Raw genomic sequence first — 19,065 nt, forward strand, 5'->3', positions numbered from 1 at the left:
TCGATGTTGATATTGTATGTGTTGAATAGGGTAAAATACAGGATCGACATCTCGAGCACTCTGGAGAAACTGTCGGTAACAAAAGTATCATTTCTTTCCCTTTCCAGATTTTCCAGACTTCGCGGAACCTTTGCCTTTGGCAACTCTGAGCAATTTGTCATCAGCAATATCGGTGGGGTCCTTCGCCTTTCTTCTTCCATTTGGTACATCCTCCTCATCCCCCTCGGGTTCTTCATCCACCTGAAATTCACGATCAGTATCATCGAGTCTGCGTTCCAGTGGTGTACGCACCTCAATGGCTTCTTCTACATCAGGCTTTTCGGCCTTACCTCTCGTAAGGCTAGCCCCAATGTCTTGGCCACGGTTAAAGGGAATGGGATGATCGGTATTATTGTACCTGGCTTGCATCAGCGGCACGTTCATCACCTGCAGGAAGGGAGGGCCTACTTCCGAGTAAAAGAAGTCTTCGTAGCAGTAGAGATCTTTTTCAGAACCTCATCCCCCCTGTTGTCGCCGACACCAAGTTCCACGATAGTGTCCCATTCGTCTCTTGAAAGGAAATACTCATCCATAGTGTGGATGACTTCATCCACTGCGGTCTGTGATCACGTCGAAAATCGAATCAATTTAACAGGAAGATGTACTCACCGCTCCAGAATCGACAAGGGGCTTGACTAGCCTTGCAGTCATCATTGGAACATATGTCATCCGAATCTCGCCCTTATCTCCAGAGACTTTTGACCTCATGCGCGCCTGAACATCCCCAAGTTGCCTTCTCAGTGCCTGCATCTTGGAATTCTGGCCAAGCCATCTGCATTCGAGTCAATCAAATGACAGGGTATAAACATGCACAATCATTTACGCACCCAGGGAAAGAGAATTTACTGTCGCTGCCCCAGTGCCCTCCTGTCCCATAGACCTTCGATGCTGGATAAACGGTTGAAGTGACAGCATGCAAGGGCATGAGACTCCAGTGCTGCTCAGGACCGTGGATCATCGCATCCACAAGATCACCATCAGACATCGATTTCGACGAGTCCTCGAGTAGTTCCAGACCCTTCAACTCTTTCATAAAGCCATCCGTATTTCTACAGAGGGCGGGTTCGGTTTTTGGGTAATTCTCCTGCAATCGAGTTCAGGCATGCACACGCAAGAAGGTGGAAATCATACCTGGACAAACAGCGGCACAAATGAATAATCTTGGAAATAATACTCAATCTTGTCATTCAGACTTTCTCGGGAGGTAGAAGAGAACATGTAAGGCCCAAACAGTTTCTCAAGCACACCCCACGGTGTCATGGTCGAGTACTTCTCGTTGAGGGATGCTCTGGGAGGAAATTCGGGTCAAATGGAGAATGCTACGGAGCTTTTTCTGCGCCTACAGTTGCTTTGCTTCGTCGAAGTCCATGTTAGTTTGTGACAGCTTCCAGGTGGAAAGCATGTTCAAAACTTGACGGATATCACACTGCACGCCTGTGACTAGTTGATCGACGACATTAGGGGGGATCTTCATTTTCTCTCTGTACCTGGCATCAGAGGTGTTTCTGACAGTAACTGGAGAATCTTACTTGAACAGGATGCTCATGATACGGGAGCGTATGGCCTTAGCATCGGGTCTACAAAAATCAGTTGAATTCGGGTAGACTAGTGGGATTGCGCTTACTTCCGGAATGGTAAGTTGTATGTGGTACCTTGGAGGGGTTTCATTTTTTGCAGGGTTCTGTCATTTGCGATGCATATGATGGGTATCTGGAAACAGTTATATAAACTACATCTGGCGAATACCACAGATGCCAACATACGCGAGTTTTTTTGATCAGTTGATTCAATGCGCCGATACCGCCTCGATCACTGCCGGACATGCCGTCCACCTCATCCATGATGAGAACAGAACGTCCGCTGATATCGATGCCCGCAGCCGTAGTTGTGTCCTGCTCCCCATCAGCCCGGGTCATCGTTCACTACAGAAACACAAACCGTCCCACCATGCATCCAGCCATCCAAACTTTGGTTACTGATGTTCGTGCTGTTCTTTCTGCGACTTAGCAATCAGATTTGCAGGAAAGGCTTCAGACTCACCATGATGAGCTTCTTGCTGCGAGCATCACTTGCATTCACTTCGATAGGGGTGTAGCCTTGCACCTGTGCAACGAGATGCGCACTTGTGGTTTTGCCAATTCCCGGAGGCCCGGAAATCAAAACCGCCCGATACACACCCATGCCGTCTTTTCCAGCCTTGTTGAACCCCTGATGAAGGTTCTTTGGCCTGATGAAGACATCAGAAGATTGTACCAAAGTGACTATAGAGTACGGCGTACCAGTCCTCTAACCATTTCTCTAACTTCTCCACGGCAGCCTTATTCCCGCAGATCTCATTCAATGTCTGCGGCGCATATCGCGTGGTCCACAGCTGCCCGAGCCCCTGAGACGTTACACCGGGTCCATTCAACTTCGCGTTGCTTTGTTTCGCTGCCTCCTTCTCTCGCGTTTCCATTTCCTTTGCAGCCTTGATGATATCCCTTTCCTCCTGTTCTAGCTTAGCCTTTGTCTTTTCATCCAATACACCTTTCCTTGTCCGAATGATGTCCAAGAAACCGTCCTCGTCCAACGTCGCCAGGTTATGCTTCTTGATGGTAGCAAGCTTGGATGCGCCCGCATCTGTTCCGATGACAACGTAAGACGTCCTCCCCGACGGAGAACCTGTCACTCGTCTACAGACCAGGTTAAATTCGGTCACCTTCCGGCACACAGACTTTACCCACCCGCCGTAACGATTCACGAGATCTATAGCCTCTTCTCGGGCCAAGCTCGACAGTTCACCAGTGAAAACGAACGTGAGTCTGAGGGAACTTAGACAATGTAGGCGGAAAGCCAATCCATATGCTTACCCTGCAAGACAATTCGGCTGTCCTTCAGGGATTTCTTTCGAACCAGGATTCAACGGGCGAGCAGCGGCCTTGGCTGCCCAACTTGAATTGCGTTTAGTCTTCAGCTCTAAGAGGCGGACAGTGACGCACTTGAATTTGGGTTTTGTTCTACTGACGGTCTGCTCCTCTTCTTCTTTACTCTCCTTCCGTTCCGTCACGCTGTGTTCTTTCGGGAGAGGTTTGGACTTGGTGGGCTTGGACTTCTCTTCAATAGGTGCATTTGATTTTGGAGCAGCACTTCTCTTTGGAGCAGCCTTCTTATTCTTAATAGGCTTCTCGTCTTCTTCGGCATCATCAATGAAATCGTCCCCATCATCATCTTCCAAGTGGAGCGCCTTGTCACTGTCGTCTTCTCGTCTATTAGATGCGTATTTTGTTGAAGATGATGGAACGCTAGCTTTTGATAGACGGGGCACCTTTCCAGATGGTTTATTGGGATGAAAGTCGTCTTCGTCTTCAGAGGACTGCATGCTTTTGCGTTTACCCGAAGCTGTCGCGGAGGACTTTAGGATCGGTGCAGTAGCGCGAATGTTTGACTTGGACGTATTGTCAGATCATGCTAGCAAGGGGGCGAGATCATACCGGAGATGTTTTCTGGGAGACGGTAGAACTCCTGGATTTGTCGGGAAGCGCTTTTCCGGGTGCGGTGCTTCAAACTATGAGACAATGTGCACACGCCGTGGTAATGAAGACGGACCTAGACAATTCGAAATTCACCGAGACAACTGAATCGTCCTCATCGCCTTTAGCCGATGTCAATATAGCAACGCATGAATGTAGCCTAGCGGTGCTCACTGAGTTCAATGGGCTGCTTGTGACTCATACCGTTTGTCTTGCGTGAAACCGTGGATTGTGACTGGAAACTAGGTAAGGTTCACAGACACCGGATCAGATTAGACGAGGTGTACACTTCCAGGGCCACCAAAAAATGAACGAATATCTCCCCCACCGGTTTTGGACAGTTTAGGAGCCATAGACAGTGATGGTGTAGACCAGAAATGAGCCGCCTTCTGAACAGGACGCGATTTTCAGACGCGTGACGACCGCAAGACGCGGGTGGCAGTGCACGTGCCAGTGGCTCTTGCCTCGAGGACGAGGGACGTGTTCCAACGACATCGACACTTAAGAAAGCAGGCCAGCGAGCGACCGGACGGCGATCTCCTCATATTTAATATCTCTCGGGAACCTGCATGATACCCTATCCTCGCTATGCAGATATCCATACCCCCTCAACCACAGCCTACTGGCACAGCTCTCGCCCAAGCAGGTGACAACGTCCTTGCAGTCAGTTGTGTCGCAAGCACGCAGAGATGGCAGCAAGACCTCCAAAGCCTCTTCGACCATGCCAAAGAGCGATTCCCCGACGTAGTATGGGAGCTTCAGGATGAAGATGGTAATGATAAACTTGACGAGGTTTGGGGTCACAAGGGTGAGCATCCTTTCTTTCAAGCTGACATCTAACTGAGCATTTGAATCATCCTAGCGATGGTGTACGCCCGAGCACCTCAAGCATTTCAGGCGCAATATTTCTCGTTTCGCCCTTTGCCTATGGCATCCCTGTCCTCTTACGATCTTGCGGGAGCAGAATCGTCGGTATCGCTGGCGTTATCCCTTCCTCCGGGGATGTTTCGGAGACCATCCTCGGGCTCTCCAAGGTCCTCGTCGCCCGCTGCGTCAGCATACACTCTTCCTGTCCAAACCGGGGTAACGGCAGCCTACGGTCCAACACAAAACGTGCCCGTTCTCAGACTGACAACGTCGATTGCGCCTGCTTTGTTTTCTGCTGAACTTGAGCACCTCTATACCGCCAAGGGGATCTCCGGAGAGGCGTTCGACTTTCATTTCGACTCTACAGTCGGAGCTATTGACTATAGATCAGCTGCAGCATCGGACGAAGTGCGTCTGGAGAAGTTGAGACACGATTTAGTCTTCATGTGGCGTTCGAAACTTTACTCCGACATCCGAATATCTCTCACCGGGCCCTTCTCATTTGGGGACGACGGTACTCCTACGATGCCCGACGAACATTCCTCGGCTGATAAGAATCCCGTGGACGAGACCGAGCAAATGGCCTTGTTCTCCACCCATCGATTCATTCTGATATCCCGTTCTCAGTATTTTCGGCATCTTCTTCTCAACCCCTCCTTTGCTCCGCCTGCAATATTGATGATCGAGACTCCGGAGACATCAACCTCATCTTCAGTCGTCGATAATACGCCGGCCATAAGTCTTCCTTCCCCCCCTTTCACCCCAGCATCCTTGCATTTCACCCTGGGATACATCTATGCTGGCACCCTATCCTTTTCCAACAGGACCTTCGACCTTTCAACTGCGTTTGCCATTTACCGATGCGCTATCTATCTTTCCATTACCACTCTTCAGGTTGAAGTAGAGACTCGATTAATAACCGAATTCTGCCATGGTCTGTTTTACGCGCATCTTCCTCTAGACGAATTCGAGCGAGCAGTGAAGGCAGAGGATCCTGATGGCAAAGACTGGGCTTTTGCTGGATGCAACTGTCGGGTATGTGCCAGGCGACTTCCTCGAGTGCTTACATTCGCCCTTGCATCCGACGTGAAGAATTCCATCCTTGAGCGAGGCGCTCGACGTGGACTTGTGGCCATGTTTGGCGAACCATGGTCATCTAAAGAGTTCCTTGCGTTTCCGTCCAAGACCCGAAGCGGTCTTGCGAAGACTGTCACCAGCCGTGTGAATCCACACACCGTCGTGCGACATCTCGGCGCAGTTCGCGCTCTTCGAGACGCCGGAGCCTCTCAGGGTTATTCGAGGGACCTCGAAGAGCTGGCCAGTCTTGTGGAAAAGAAGTGCAATGAGGTCACGGCTTCACAGGCATCTGCACTCTTCAGAACCCACAGTTGGCTCGATGCGCTCGATGGCGTTGGATTCTCTCGAATGGACACTGTGGAAGACGTTCTCGCGTCCTTCATTCGCGGATTGACGGAAATAAATGTCGCCAATGCGTACGAAGCACTTGTTGGGGAAGTCTTACTACGAACGAACGAACAAGGGGACGTTGTTCTACCTCAGGGAAGTGATGTGAGGAACAAGGTGGAGGAGACGAGGAAACAAGTTATATCTTGGATAAAGAAGCGTTTGGCGGGCGTTCGACTCGTTGGGGGGTTTGACCTGTTGGAGAGTTGGAGTCTGAAGGAAATATCTGACGAACTGGAAGTGCAACCAGAGGAGCTCATAACACCACACCCTATACTAGTTCACGCCACATCAAAATCGCGAAGCTCCACCCGTCCAGCAGTCGTTGCCCCAGCACTTTCAAATAGAGTCGTTGCGGAGGATGCTTCGGAAACGTCTTCAATAGCTGCTCGACCTCGCATTGCTCCTCGGACTAGCACAGTAGCCATTGGGGCAACGGTCACCGCACCTCGGGCTCCAAAAGCCCCGTCCATGGTCTCTTCTGTCGCAAAGGCGCCAGTGAGGCAGCTAGCTGCTGCGGCCAGACCACGTCCGACCGGAGGTGCCTCTCCCTCTGGAAGATCCCAAGGAGTGATTCCGAACTCCTCACAAGTCTCTATAGCTACCACTGTCACGAGAGATGCTGGCCACACTTCGATCAAGCCTGCAACAGCACCAATCGTTCAACCGTCGACGTCTCAACAAGAGGCAGGTGCTTCCCGGCCATCAGCCGCCATCGGAAAGCCCAAAGCCCTTGCCTCATCTGTGTCATCCATTCGTTCCTCAGCCTCTACCCTCCGCAAGCCCCCAGCCACCCTAACAACACCAACCAACCCTCGGGGACTTACAGTCCCGAGACCATCTTCTGGTCAATCTATCCGCAGCGACAGACCATCCACGAGTGCCCACAGCAACGTGGGGAAATTGGACCCTCCAGCAATGCGGGCCCGCAAATTATCATTCAACTCCGCCGTGAGTTCGGTATCTGCACCTCGGCCACGCCGTGTGTCGACTGCAACCACTGGTTCAGTTGTTACCGCCAAGAAGCCCCAAACCCCCTCGCCCGGTGTGCTGAAAAGGCCTCCGTCGATTACGAGCGTTCGCACTACTGCTTCGGCCGGTAAAAAATCGATCTCTGTCAAGATTCCTCCAAAGGAAACGGCAGCGCCCCCAGTCCCGCCCGTACCTGTGGTGATACGCTCGTCCACTCCCACCAAACGTGCGACAGTACCAACCAAAGATCTCACTGGAAGTCCTCGCACAATAGCCTCTATTAGCACAACCGCGTCGACTGTTCGGGGAGGATCCCTCAAATCTCCAACTACCACCGGTACGCTAGGCATCACCCTGAATGTGGGTATTCCTTGCGTAATCACATCACGACGTGCCAGATATCGGGCATACGCGCGGTACATCGGTGAGGTGGCAGGGTTGCCTGGTCAATGGGTCGGCGTCGAGGTTCGCGTGGGTTCGGATGTCGATAAAGTGGATGCCCGCGAGTGGAACGATGGATCTGTCGACGGTGTCCGTTACTTTTATCTAGGTGGCGGCATCGGGGATGAAGAGCCTGTCGAAGAAGAGAGGGTAATCAAGCGACGGCGGCTTGATTTACTTGGAAGCATGCACTCTACTAGTTCCACGCTGAGTCTCGTAAACGACCGGAAGGGTGCTGCGAGCCCTGCGTTTTCAGAGGCAAGCACTGCGGCAACAGGCTTTGAGGGCAGAGGCCTTTTTGTGCGCCCTGAGCAGGTTATCCTCGTGCAACATGCACAAACACTTTGATTCTATACCGATGACCATTCTACCACCTTTGGCTACCACTCAGTGGCTATACCTTCTTCACCACGTTGTACCGATGCTCCATCTTTTGGACAAATCCTGCTAAATTCATTGTCATGTATGCTTGAGTTCTGTGATGTGGAACCTGTCAGTAAATACCGTACCAGCGTTTTATGACTAACGACGAGACATTTTACAACACATCTAATGAATGAGTAGTCTATTATGATATTCATATCGTCCATCATATCGTCCTTACTACGAGCAAAGCACGAGACATGCACTTCCAACTCTTCTCAGCGATAAGACCTTATTGCCATGTGCTGACCCTCCTTATCCTCAAATCGTATGCCTCGTCGCCCGCCTCGCTTGGCAATGCGTTCTGTGAATGTACGATACGTGGACCCTTCGAGAGTGAGTTCGTCCAGTCTCGAGTTGGTAAAAGAGCCCGGGATGTCCACGCATCGGATTCGCTCAAGTTTCGGATATTTGAAGAGTATCCTTAAGATAATTTCCACTCTTTGCAAATGATCCACCATGTCAGGCGACGACTGGGGCAGCCGGAGTTGACAGCAGGAGACACGACGGAGGTGGTCATGACTTTGCGGCAAGCCACTTGGTTGACAAGCGTACAGATTGAAGGCAAATTCTTGCAAATTCGGACAGTGGGCAAGGATCGCTGACGCCATTCCCTTCTTTCTGTCCAACAGCCATATTCCGTCGCTGAGCTCCACGGATAACAGTTGAGATCCATGTAAGCGGAAGAACCGGTCGACCTCTAGTAGCAAGGAGTGTGGATGCAAAGCTAGGTTGGTTGTTTCATCGGCGATATACACCTTGCGCAGATTTGGGAGATGTAGGCCGCTGAAGAAGGCCATGTATGCTGGATGTCCCGTGACCCATGAGAAAGACTGCAGTCGGACAGCCTCCGTTATGGTGCACGCCGATGCCGGGACTTGCAACGGCCATCCTTCCAGGTTCCAACAAGCGCACTCGAGGCTTTCCAGTCGTGGGCACTGCGCGAGAAGCTGGGTGTACAGATGCACGGGGTGCATCTGCTTGCCAGCAATGTAGACCTTGCGTAGAGTGTTTCGACATGCATGAAGAAGCGTGCAAATGAGATCATAGCCAACATGATAGCCTCCTCCGTGGACAGTCACCATGACAGGACTTTCACAATAGAACTCTTCTAGGAGAGTGCAGTGGGATAGGAGGGCAAGACAGGCTTGACGCTTGTCGAGCCATTCGGGACCTGCCATCTGGAAGACCAGGCGCCTGACTGACAGTCCGCGGCTGGATCCATTGAGCGTCCGCGACAAGAGCAGCGAAAGTCGATATGGATCTTGTTTCCTAGCGTTTCTCATGCGAATCCATTGGTATAGACAGGGCTGCATGAAGGAATGCCAAGTGCGTGATACGATGGTGAATCGAAGGATGTCCCTGATGGCGGCCGCTCGTTGCAGGAGAGCCTGGTGGTCGTATGCGTTGATGCTTACCGCATTGCTGACGCTGGGACGAGCGGCCTGTGTAGCGCAGCTCAATATTTCAATCCAGATTTCGACAGGGCACCTGTCTAGGGCCGTACCGAGGCTGTTGTCCATCGGACTAAGGACTGGATTCAGTTGATAAGAGGCGGGTACTGAACTCTGCAAATACCTAGACAGTGAGCGAGCTGGTAACGAACGCACTCGCCACTTGCCTCGAGCTTTCTCTCTTTTGGGTCTCGACCAGCAGCCACAGTGTCAACATCTGATAGCGATTTTGCGCGGTCTATCCGCGGAAATAAGCGACAGTGACGGTTCTCTCATCAGGGTCGGTATTCTCATCAAAGTACTGTACAGGTACTCATCACCTGACCGCGAAGGTACTTGCGATTGTGATCTGACTAGTCCAGCTGAGATGGGCGGCAAGCATCTAGCTCGTAGACAGCGACATGTGTACACAGGATATATACAGCAATAATTATTAATCTTCTATCAATGTAAACCATGCAGCCTTTAAGTCCGACGCGTCCAGACACGGCCATTATCTCCGAAACAAGCACACCACTAGTGGACATATTCCCAATCAATTACAAGTGGACAAAAAGAGCAAGCTGTAACAGTCTCAAGGTATAGCTAGTATCAATTTTCCGGTAGACGATAGTTGGAACGTCCCTATTTCATAGAGTTCTTTATCCGATGGCCGGTCCGGGTCGAACCTTCGGAGCTCAGGACATTCATCGTGGCATTTGTGAGCTGTGGCAAGATGAAAGTCGACTAGGCGTAACTTTCCATATTTGTCCCGCAGAACATTGCCGGGCAATACATCATCGTGTCGAAAACCGTGGGCATGAAGACTCCGAAGCAGGTCGAAGACTTCTCGCTTCACCCTGATAGTCTATTGAACACCTGGATAGAGCGGCAAATAATGAAGTCACGTACCCGGGGTCACGTAAATTTTTGAGCGCTTCTCCAACATCAGAAAGTACCAGTGCAGCTTTGGTAGTGCTTCGTGCAAACCGTAGACTTCCGGGACTGTCTCATTCCACAAGGACCGAATGGCAAGATAGACGTCCAGCTCATGCTCGAGTGATGACAAATTTTCGATATCCACCACTTTCGCCATAACCTTTCGGTCGCCCAACTCGGCATGATAGACCGTACCTAAGATGCCGTTGCCCGCCTTGCTCATTAACTTGAGATCGAGTACGGCCTCTTGTCCAACCATGTCAACTGCAATTTCGTCCACATAGAGAGGGGTGTACTCGGGAGTGTCAGAACCATCGTGCCCATCCACAATGACTACGGCGGGGTCGGTTGATGAGGGCTCGTGCACGGAGTGTAATCTGTGCATGTCCTTCTCAGGCGGGGTCGGACACTCTGCAACGCACTCTCTGCCTTGGTTAAATCCGGATGTGGGAGGGGCGTCGTGTGGTGGCGCGCGTCCAAAGACACTTTCGTACTGGCTGAAGTTGTCCTCGATTGCAACACGAATTGAAGGATCAAGATGCGTCCATTCATAGGCACACCTGCCGTTGCGTGCACGATATAATTGGAACAATTCCAAGCACAGAAAGGCCCGTTGTTGGTTCAGCGCCTGGAGCGAGTCAGCACAGTTATTTCAGAACATTTTTAGGCGGTGACATACGGTGTCACTCAATACACCGACAAATAGCTCGTTTGCGTCTTCTCCTTGAATGCAAATTACGAAATTTTCGTCGGAAACGAAAGCACCTTCGCTCAGCCCTCGGTCCCAAAACGTGGACCATATCTATGAGAATGCAAGTACGAGGCACCACTGAGTGACAACTAACACACCTGAACCAACGCGTAGTGGGCTTGATTCAACTCTCTTGTCTTTGCGTTGGAGCAACCCCATTGCTTGGTGTCAACAAAGTGAAATAACGGCCAGTGGAACTCGTTTGCCCCAAGGGATTGCGAAATGTGGCTGAATTTGATCAAGTTGTCGGGGGAAGCGAACCACTTTCTCATCAATGTCACAATGTTTGCGAGGACGGAACGTTTCTTGACCTCGATGATGTGCAGTGGTATCAGGGTACCATCTGCGCGCTCCGTCAGGCGAACAATGTCAGGCTCGCTGCCATTATAGTAAGCTTCGGGAGTGGATACTGGGATTGTTTTGGTAAGCGCAGAATATATAAGTTCGACCGGACTCAGCAGGTAAGCGTCGACCCAAGCAGAAGTAGCGGTCTCGCTGCTGCCCCGAATCCAGCTCGGATGGTGGATCAATGGAGCGGGGATCCTGTTTATGGGAACCACCGTCGATAAGGAATCCCCTGCCTCTTCGATAAGCTTTTGGGCGACGCTGAGAACTGACTGAGTCGATTCGCGATAGTTTTGCATGATCGGAGTCGCATCAAACACTGTCCGAAGTTGTCGAGACATGTCGATCTCCCTTTCATGCTTTGAGGGCAAACGGGTGGCCAACCCTTCGGCACCAGATGTCTTATCACACGGCTTGAGAGGCCACGGTTTTCCGTCTAATACGTTCTCCAGAGTAAGCTCAGAATTCAATGGTAGTGGCTCTCGGAACATAGGGGTCTTTATGCGGCGGACTGGCTTCGTTGGTGTTGTCGTCCCGTTCGATTGGGAGGCCAGGTATCGTCGAAGAAGGACCCCACGTCTGAGCAGCATGTCGGATGCAGTGCGTGGTGAGCATACGGAACATCAAAGAGACAGCATCGCTATGTGATCGATTGTGGGAGAGCTTGCTGGTGAGAACCCCCGCCCCACTGGTGGCAGGTCTGAGGGACGAAATGGGGGATTTCTGCATCCGCGTGGCTGTGCTTTTCTTATCGGACATGGAAAATAGGTCCAGAGATGCAGAGGATCAATACAGAAAATGGACACAGATACAGGATAAGCAAGGATAGGATACAACGGTAAGCCAGAAAGAGTACGAGGGGCGGGGGTCACTTGTCATTCATCGGTACAGGATCGACGACGGTCTCCATCCACTCCGAGACATCGTCCAGTGGCAACGCATTTGCTTGGTCGAGTGCCTGAAAAGAACGTCAGATGGGACAGAAGGGTACTCCTGTTGACTGACCTCATCGAGGTCGTTTAAGTAAGTATCCAGCTCTTTCGAGAGTTCTTTCCGTGCGCCTTGCTTTTCTTGCAACGACGCAAATAATTGGGCATTTTCGTCATCCAACTGGGAGATTCTGAGCCCAAGCGCTGGATGCACGAATGACATTCCACTCACCTCCTTAAGGAGTAATTCCAGTCGTTCTTTCTCCTCTCGTAATACCCTCCCCGTCCTTGCATGAACCAATGCCTTTGGCGTCAATCCCTCCTTCCAGACATCCAGCCCATCGGTGTTCCCCTCCTTCACGCGCTCCTTTGCATCTGCAATCACAGCAGCGAGAGCGTCGATCCCATCTGCGGCGCAATACGAATTAAGGACAGCGGTGGACTGTTCGACAATCTGGTCGCGGATGTGTTCACCAACTTGGATGCGAACTTGAGCGACACCTTGGGGAGATTCTTTTGCCCACGTCGGAAAGCATTGAGCGAAGTCTTCCTCTCTTTAAACAGCGTCTGGTTAAAAGAGTGGTGCATTTGAATGAGAAGCACGCACGTCCACTTCGTGCTCAACTTATGTGATGCGAGTTTGAGCGCTTTGTAAAAGTACTCGAATCGTTTGGAGTGCCCTTCTGTAGGATCTGTAGGATGCGTGATCACGTTTTCCTCTGACTGTTCCCCTTGCTCTCGCGCTGGTATTGAAGGCTGAGCTGACATGGTGGTGCAAGATGTGGACGCGAAGCGCCCGACGCGTTGACAATCACGTGTTGTCAAAAGGGGGCGGAATCTTTTCTTCAGGGCACACTTGCAACAACCACCATATGTTGTTTTCAAGAACCCAAAATCTTCGGTGGTGCCTCTGGCAGACACGCAATCCGTTCATCTACCATTCAGCCAATGTGTCACGGAGACATCAAACCACGCAAATTGTCAAGAAGCCCATACACACTTCCGCAACAAATGTCCCCTTCAGAATACAGTTCTTCGGCAGCGATGAGTTTTCGATCGAGGTTCTGAAGGCCCTTCTAGAGGCCAGAGGTAAAGGGCTGACCTCCGGGTACGAACCGCTTCTCATGCATGTGGGTGACTTTTTAGATGTTTATCAGTCTATCAAAGTCATCCACACTGGTATCAAGGCACTGCCCAGCCAAGTTCACAAAGGATGGGACATCTCGCAGACCTATACTCGTGCGTAAAAAAAATAAATCATCACTTGCGTTTCTGATGCATCGATTCAGCCGAAATTCTGAACTTTTCACAAGCTCAGAATATAATGCATGAAGAATATGACTCATCCATCAGTCTTTCTAGTTCAGTAAGTGAAGGATCCTATACAGAGCTTGATGCTGGATAACTGAAAGGACCTTAGCATCCCGGACTCCCAGCGAGAGAAGAGACCAGGTCATCAGAACTATCTCATCTGGATCAGCCATCGCTAGTGGACGACATGAAGAGAAGGAAGGACCCGTTAGAAGGAGGGGACATGATGGTGGTAGCTTCTTTTGGACGGATACTACCCCCGGAGCTGTTGAACCGCTTTGCCCATAATCGCCGACTCAATGTGCACCCGTCCCTGCTTCCAAAGCTTCGCGGTGCATCCCCTATCCAAATGGCTATATACGAGGGTCATGCCAGAACTGGGGTGTCGATCATTGGAGTGGAAGAGAAAGTGGACGCTGGTGCCATCTGGGCTCAAGATCCAATTGTGAGTACATTAGTCCAGTTGTGACACGTGATTACTCATGCGTGTAAGGGCGTATATTCTGATGATACATTCCTGAAACTTCGAGCCAAACTTGGAGCATTGGGAGGACGATTACTGGTCGATGTCCTGCGCAAGATGTTGATCAATCAGGTATGAGGGATGATCGTTGACTCCAGCCCATTCAAATACCTGGCAGGCCGTCAGTCATCCACAAGGGAGTGGGGCAACATATGCGCCTAAAATCACCGACAGTTTATCGAAAGTAAACTGGAACACGATGACCGCCACCCAGGTGTCACGTATTTGGCGAGCAATTGGGCATGCTGTAATTTGATTCCTAGAAATGCTATATTGTCCGCTGAACCCGTGTCTCTAGCATCCACCGAAATCCACCTTCTTATCAAAGAACGGGCAGTACAAGACGTTTCGGATGATTGGTGTTCAAGAGGTACAGAACCCAGTTGCCGACCTCAAGAAACCCGGCTCTGCCACCTTTGTCAAGAAAACAGCTATGTACCACGTGCGCTGTGCTGAAGGGACTGAAATTGGGTTCAAGATTGCCCATACTGAAGGCGCAGCGATGGCTGGGGTAAAGCAATGGCGAAATGGGCTACCAAAAGCTGTCATGCGATTTGGCAAGAGTTCTCCAAGCGAAACGGACTACGAACCCCAAGAGTATGATATCATCCATCCCCACCGGGCGGGACCTTCTCCTTTTTACACCCAGGCAGTGCCGCTATAGTGAGTAGTATTGTCTGTTACGTTTGCAGTTCTAACATGATGCATCCAGATATACTACTGTGCTTATCGGAATGGAAGCCACACATGGTATGAGGCGAACATAGTTGTTACCCAGCAGGGCAAGTAACCCATGAACATTGGGCAATAATGGATTACAGTGGGTTCGACTCTGTACTGGACGATGATGTGGGGTCATTGGCCGGCAGCTCCATCCCGTCTTCTTCACATGGAGGGTCAGATCCATTGGAGCTGCTGTCCTGGTGGATCGGCATTAATGCAAAGACAAAGCGTATCGAAAATGAGGTCGGTCATAGTACATAATCGGTGGAGATTATCCTCAATCACTCCCCATTAACCGCAAAAGCACATCTGTCGCTGCTTCGGGCGCAATGACTGGGATTGCGGGAGCGCGATGGGTCGCGGCGACTACGAGCCGTGCCAACACTTCACCCAGCTCGACGACACAGGCAACGACGATAAGCCAAATAATGATCCACGTAATCCGATGCATCGCATCATTGTTGAGATGTTCGTGGATAATATCCAGCAGATCACTTGCAACGCTCAACCGATCATTGAGCACCTGTACGCGAGACGAAATTTCAAAATAGTCACGGATGGCGTCGTACAGCTCCTTGAGCGAGGCTTCAGACCAGAAGAGCTCCGGTGTGTCGAGCACGTTCGAGCGCAACATCACGTCACCACGCACTTTAAATAGGCGACCGGTCATGCGCAAGGCTTGTTTTCGCGAGAGGACGAGCCGGCCCGTAGATGCCAGTAAACGCGGTATGGGTAGCGAGGATGATAGAGTGTCAGATGTTGACGCTTCGAAAAGCGAAAGCTTGGTTGACTGAGCAATGGCGTGTGCAAGAGAAAGCTAGGTTCGGATGAGTAAGGATACCGTCATATCTGAGGATTGCGCACTTTCAGAAGATGTGAATGTGACTTGAACGTGAAGAAATCATTATATATGCGCGGACTAGCCACTGTTGGGTCGTACTGAGAGTGGAATCAGTCTCATCCATTATCCTCAGTTTAATGAACTCACCACAAAGTGGCATTCTTCAATTTCCCAATTCTCTTCTTTGAGCTTCTTCACACAAACCCCAGCTTCCTCGAGATCTTCCAACACTTTTCTTTCTTGATGTTCCTCAAATCCAAAGAAAACGGTGACACCGTAGTCAAAGAAGACAGCTTCAGCAATATTTGGATCGTTCTCGGCTTCAGTCAAGTTCATCTTGGCCAGTGTTCTGTGCCGCTTTGCGTCTCTCGGGGCTGGCGCCCTATGTGGAGACATCGTCGTGGTACTACGCAGATCGGGCGGGCTTTGAACCTGTTCGGAAAGAGACGGATCGAAGGCGTTCGGAGTTCTGGGAGACGTGGAAATGAATCCGTCTGACGAGAACGGCTCGCGGGAGGATGTGGATGCGAAGTATGTCCCATCGTAGTCTTCTTCGTGAGAGAGGGAGGAAAAGGATGCTCGAGAGGGAGAGCTCGGAGCCGGAGCACTCCGAAGGTTGACATTTGGTCCGTACCCGGGTAGAAGCGGGAGATGGTATACCTGACGGGTCATTAGCATGTATCCATTGAGGACAGCGGGATTCAATAGCGTACGGCATAGATCGCTTCGTCAAACACTCTTGGTGTCACGCCGTGTTCCCGCTTGAGGAACGCAATCAATGCCCTGCTCCTGTAGCTCTCTGCTGTCGCGTACGCCGTGATTCTCTTGAACCCTGCCCTTTCTCGCTGCTCCTTGCTCATGCGTTCCCCCTCGCTACGCGCTTCGTGCTCGGGCGGTGGTGGACTTGTGCTTGGTACAGGCGCGGTCTGTACGTCCTCCGGGAGTTCCACCAGTTTCTGGCTCGTCTTGCTTGTCCGTCCGGGCACTTTTGGAATCGTGCCAGACGCGGTGCGCTGCATGGCCGTGTTGCGCGGATTCGAACGAGGGAGTGGGAGTGCATTCTCGGGGATGGGATGAAGGAGTGTGAGAGACAGGGAAGGCCGACGCGGTTGACTCGACTTGGTGCGTGAGGGAGGGGAGGGGCGCTGTGGTATTCTCGACGGAGGGGTTGTAGCTGACATGGTCGTCGTCACTGAAAGAGCGAGAGTGAATATAAGAGAAGCACGTGGTCAAGAGCGCTCTTTGGTATTGTGGTAGTGGCAGTGCCGCCGACGTCAGTGCTTAAATCACGTGCATATTCACCATACACATGTGACCGTACGCGTGCCTACATGAGACCGCGTTGGAACGACACCTTGCTCTCATACCACCACAGTCCGTAAACCCGCGCCTTCTCCTTCTAGGATGACTTTCCTCTTTCTTGCTTCTGTATCTTTACTTCTACATATACGAGAGGTAATCATAAAGTGTTGAGAGGTCAACACTGTATACCGAACATAAACCTGGACGCGAACTCGAACTCATTCCTCCCGCTAACTGACGGTCAGTGAGTTCTGTACGTTCGTGATGATTTCATTACACGCATATGACTGCTGATTCCGATTTTGAGTTGTTATAGCGATGGCCAAGGACGAGTCTGTTCCCATCTCAACCGAAGGTGAGGGCCTCAACTGTCCAGAAGACCAGGCTAACCCTCTCTACCTCTCCAATTGTCGATGATAAGTCGTTCCCATCATATTCTATTCTCCATCCATCAAATATGCCTCATAAGCACACCTCAAGAGGTCCTGCTGGATAGCATATAGCCAGCCAGGCCATCCCGAAGTATGCCTCACTGGTATCGGCTGAACTCGCACGCTCAATCCATCAACCCCAACAGACTGAAAGCTCCAGCACATAGCTTCCGCCTAGAACACTACGGAGAGAAGGCTAAACGTCCTGTAACGATACAGCGAAGTACCGTGTTTCCTTGTGAGTCTTGTTATTCCTATCATCCTACGACCTGATGATTTGACCAGCTATATGCGCCACAGTAAGATGAGAATCCAATGCGTTGTATGACGGGGCAGAAGGGGATGTTGTAGTTCGCAAACACACCTCTGCGATTCAATGACCCAGCTGCACTTTGACACATCTACCCGCCACCCTCCGACCGGTGCACCTTTCTTGAGCGACTTCCTTGCCCAATCGGTCGGTGGATCCCGTGGCCCCCTTTCAGCTCGGAGAAGACCAAGCGCACAGGATCGGCGCCTAGCTGACAGTGGGGAGAGAGAAAGGATGTGAGCTGTATCTGAGGCCGTGGGAATTGTGCGTGTGGAGCAGGCGGAAAGCGGGGATGGGGTGGCCATTTGCTGATGACAGTCATATTGTCAGGGTCGCTGGAAGATGATATGGTGCGTTTTGTGCATTCTGTAGGGGAAAGTACGCATTGTGATGAAGATGAGAAATAGCGGCCGAAATATTTGGAGTATGTGCAGGTCAGGCTTTCCAATCGCTACCGAGATATCAACCACACACACGTACCTCCCTACTCGCCCGGGACCATCTGGCCTCCCTCACAACTCGCTCACGACTTTCATTGTTGTCCCCACAACAGCCAAGTTGGGATCTTTGGTATCCATTCTTCTGCATCGACCACACTGGTCACTCATGTGGACCTTCAATTTGCTCCAATGATTCATTCATCCTTTCTTTCTCGATCTCCCGCCTTGAGAGCTCGTCTCCTGGCAGCTACTTGGAGAAACACCCTCCCGACGTCTCGCCTCGTGGCGCATCTCCAGTCTACCCCGTGCGCCACCTTCACCCCCCACTCCTTCGCAAGTCCCAGAGCATGTCGCGTGACATGTGCAGGCGAAGGCCACGCAGCAGTCCGTGTCGTAGGAAGGGAGAAAGGCGGAACGGGTCCGAGAGCTCGGGTGTAGTGGTCTATATACTCCTGAAGCTGTGGTTGCGAGAGGGTGAGGAGGGATTTCCCGGCGTGAGGCGGGGGAGGGAGGGAGAGGAGGGGTGCGCTCGCCCACAGATGCTTGGCGAGAAGGAGTCTATGAGCCTTTTTGCTCTCTTCCGTCCCTCCTTCCACCTTATCTTCACTCTTTTCCCTTCCGCGCCAATGCCTCTCCAATGACTTGACCTTCTCATTTCGTTTCACCCCGAGCATGCCCCGCCAGCCTGGAGGACGGCGAGCAAATGGATTTGTAGGGGAGCGGAGGGAGGCGGGAGTCTGGATGCGGGGGAGACGGTGGTAGGGAAAGAGGACAGCGGGTGGCTTGAGGTAGGGGTGTTGGGTGGGTTTGGGGTCGTTCGCCGGGGACGCGGAGGGGTGAGTGCGGGTTGCAGTTGAATACCGGGAGAGGGTGGAGCTGATGCGAGGAAACGCTGGCAGAGCCGGGCTAAGATAGCAGGATCTTCTAGGCTGTCGGAACAGAGCCAGGGGGAGAGGGCGTGCATGGGCCATCCCAAGCGTCGTGTAAAGTGTTGGACAACAACAGTACTTCCAACAGGTACGCATTCGCCACTGGGGTACGGAACCGAAGATCTTCCGCCTTCCTCTTGGAT

At 51.5% G+C, this 19,065-nt stretch overlaps 7 protein-coding genes across 7 annotated transcripts; 2 read left to right on the forward strand and 5 right to left on the reverse strand.

The window, feature by feature from the left end:
* Window positions 1-11: 11 nt before the first annotated feature.
* On the reverse strand, window positions 12-3,923 carry DACRYDRAFT_21920 (DNA replication factor C large subunit). The gene is made up of 20 exons (XM_040772605.1): window positions 3,836-3,923; window positions 3,723-3,783; window positions 3,625-3,670; window positions 3,510-3,576; window positions 3,018-3,463; window positions 2,889-2,969; window positions 2,763-2,840; window positions 2,319-2,711; window positions 2,080-2,266; window positions 1,978-2,031; window positions 1,803-1,931; window positions 1,664-1,749; window positions 1,569-1,616; window positions 1,383-1,520; window positions 1,171-1,327; window positions 867-1,123; window positions 649-811; window positions 448-599; window positions 292-397; window positions 12-240 (listed from the first exon to the last, which is right to left on the reverse strand). Exons 1-20 carry the CDS (start codon window positions 3,899-3,901, stop codon window positions 88-90), a joined length of 2,868 nt encoding a protein of 955 aa, XP_040629075.1. The 5' UTR covers window positions 3,902-3,923; the 3' UTR covers window positions 12-87.
* A 303-nt stretch (window positions 3,924-4,226) lies between these two features.
* DACRYDRAFT_26113 (uncharacterized protein) lies at window positions 4,227-7,628 on the forward strand (the record flags this gene model as incomplete). Its single annotated transcript, XM_040774276.1, has 3 exons — window positions 4,227-4,356; window positions 4,411-6,090; window positions 7,087-7,628. Coding segments are annotated over 3 exons (2,352 nt in total), but the record flags the coding sequence as incomplete, so codon positions are not given.
* A 2,085-nt stretch (window positions 7,629-9,713) lies between these two features.
* DACRYDRAFT_21923 (uncharacterized protein) lies at window positions 9,714-11,851 on the reverse strand. Its single transcript, XM_040772606.1, has 4 exons — window positions 10,937-11,851; window positions 10,767-10,889; window positions 10,061-10,715; window positions 9,714-10,008 (listed from the first exon to the last, which is right to left on the reverse strand). The coding sequence occupies exons 1-4, from the start codon at window positions 11,771-11,773 to the stop codon at window positions 10,004-10,006; spliced, it is 1,620 nt and encodes a 539-aa protein (XP_040629077.1). The 5' UTR covers window positions 11,774-11,851; the 3' UTR covers window positions 9,714-10,003.
* A 135-nt stretch (window positions 11,852-11,986) lies between these two features.
* DACRYDRAFT_21924 (uncharacterized protein) lies at window positions 11,987-12,891 on the reverse strand. The gene is made up of 4 exons (XM_040772607.1): window positions 12,720-12,891; window positions 12,345-12,666; window positions 12,189-12,293; window positions 11,987-12,141 (listed from the first exon to the last, which is right to left on the reverse strand). The coding sequence occupies exons 1-4, from the start codon at window positions 12,878-12,880 to the stop codon at window positions 12,052-12,054; spliced, it is 678 nt and encodes a 225-aa protein (XP_040629078.1). The 5' UTR covers window positions 12,881-12,891; the 3' UTR covers window positions 11,987-12,051.
* Window positions 12,892-12,995: 104 nt separating this feature from the next.
* DACRYDRAFT_78915 (Formyltransferase) lies at window positions 12,996-14,750 on the forward strand. The gene is made up of 8 exons (XM_040776364.1): window positions 12,996-13,201; window positions 13,259-13,351; window positions 13,402-13,478; window positions 13,533-13,868; window positions 13,917-14,018; window positions 14,065-14,193; window positions 14,245-14,609; window positions 14,659-14,750. Coding segments are annotated over exons 3-8 (975 nt in total). The 5' UTR covers window positions 12,996-13,201; window positions 13,259-13,351; window positions 13,402-13,436; the 3' UTR covers window positions 14,660-14,750.
* A 58-nt stretch (window positions 14,751-14,808) lies between these two features.
* On the reverse strand, window positions 14,809-16,658 carry DACRYDRAFT_66230 (DUF155-domain-containing protein). The gene is made up of 4 exons (XM_040775808.1): window positions 16,224-16,658; window positions 15,658-16,170; window positions 15,534-15,608; window positions 14,809-15,486 (listed from the first exon to the last, which is right to left on the reverse strand). The coding sequence occupies exons 1-4, from the start codon at window positions 16,527-16,529 to the stop codon at window positions 14,947-14,949; spliced, it is 1,434 nt and encodes a 477-aa protein (XP_040629080.1). The 5' UTR covers window positions 16,530-16,658; the 3' UTR covers window positions 14,809-14,946.
* Window positions 16,659-17,956: 1,298 nt separating this feature from the next.
* Window positions 17,957-18,964, reverse strand: DACRYDRAFT_115943 (uncharacterized protein; the record flags this gene model as incomplete). Its single annotated transcript, XM_040770100.1, has 1 exon — window positions 17,957-18,964. One exon carries the CDS (start codon window positions 18,962-18,964, stop codon window positions 18,188-18,190), a length of 777 nt encoding a protein of 258 aa, XP_040629081.1. The 3' UTR covers window positions 17,957-18,187.
* Window positions 18,965-19,065: the final 101 nt, after the last annotated feature.

Source organism: Dacryopinax primogenitus, assembly GCF_000292625.1.
Source record: "Dacryopinax primogenitus strain DJM-731 SS1 chromosome Unknown DACRYscaffold_8, whole genome shotgun sequence".
NCBI lineage: Eukaryota > Fungi > Basidiomycota > Dacrymycetes > Dacrymycetales > Dacrymycetaceae > Dacryopinax > Dacryopinax primogenitus.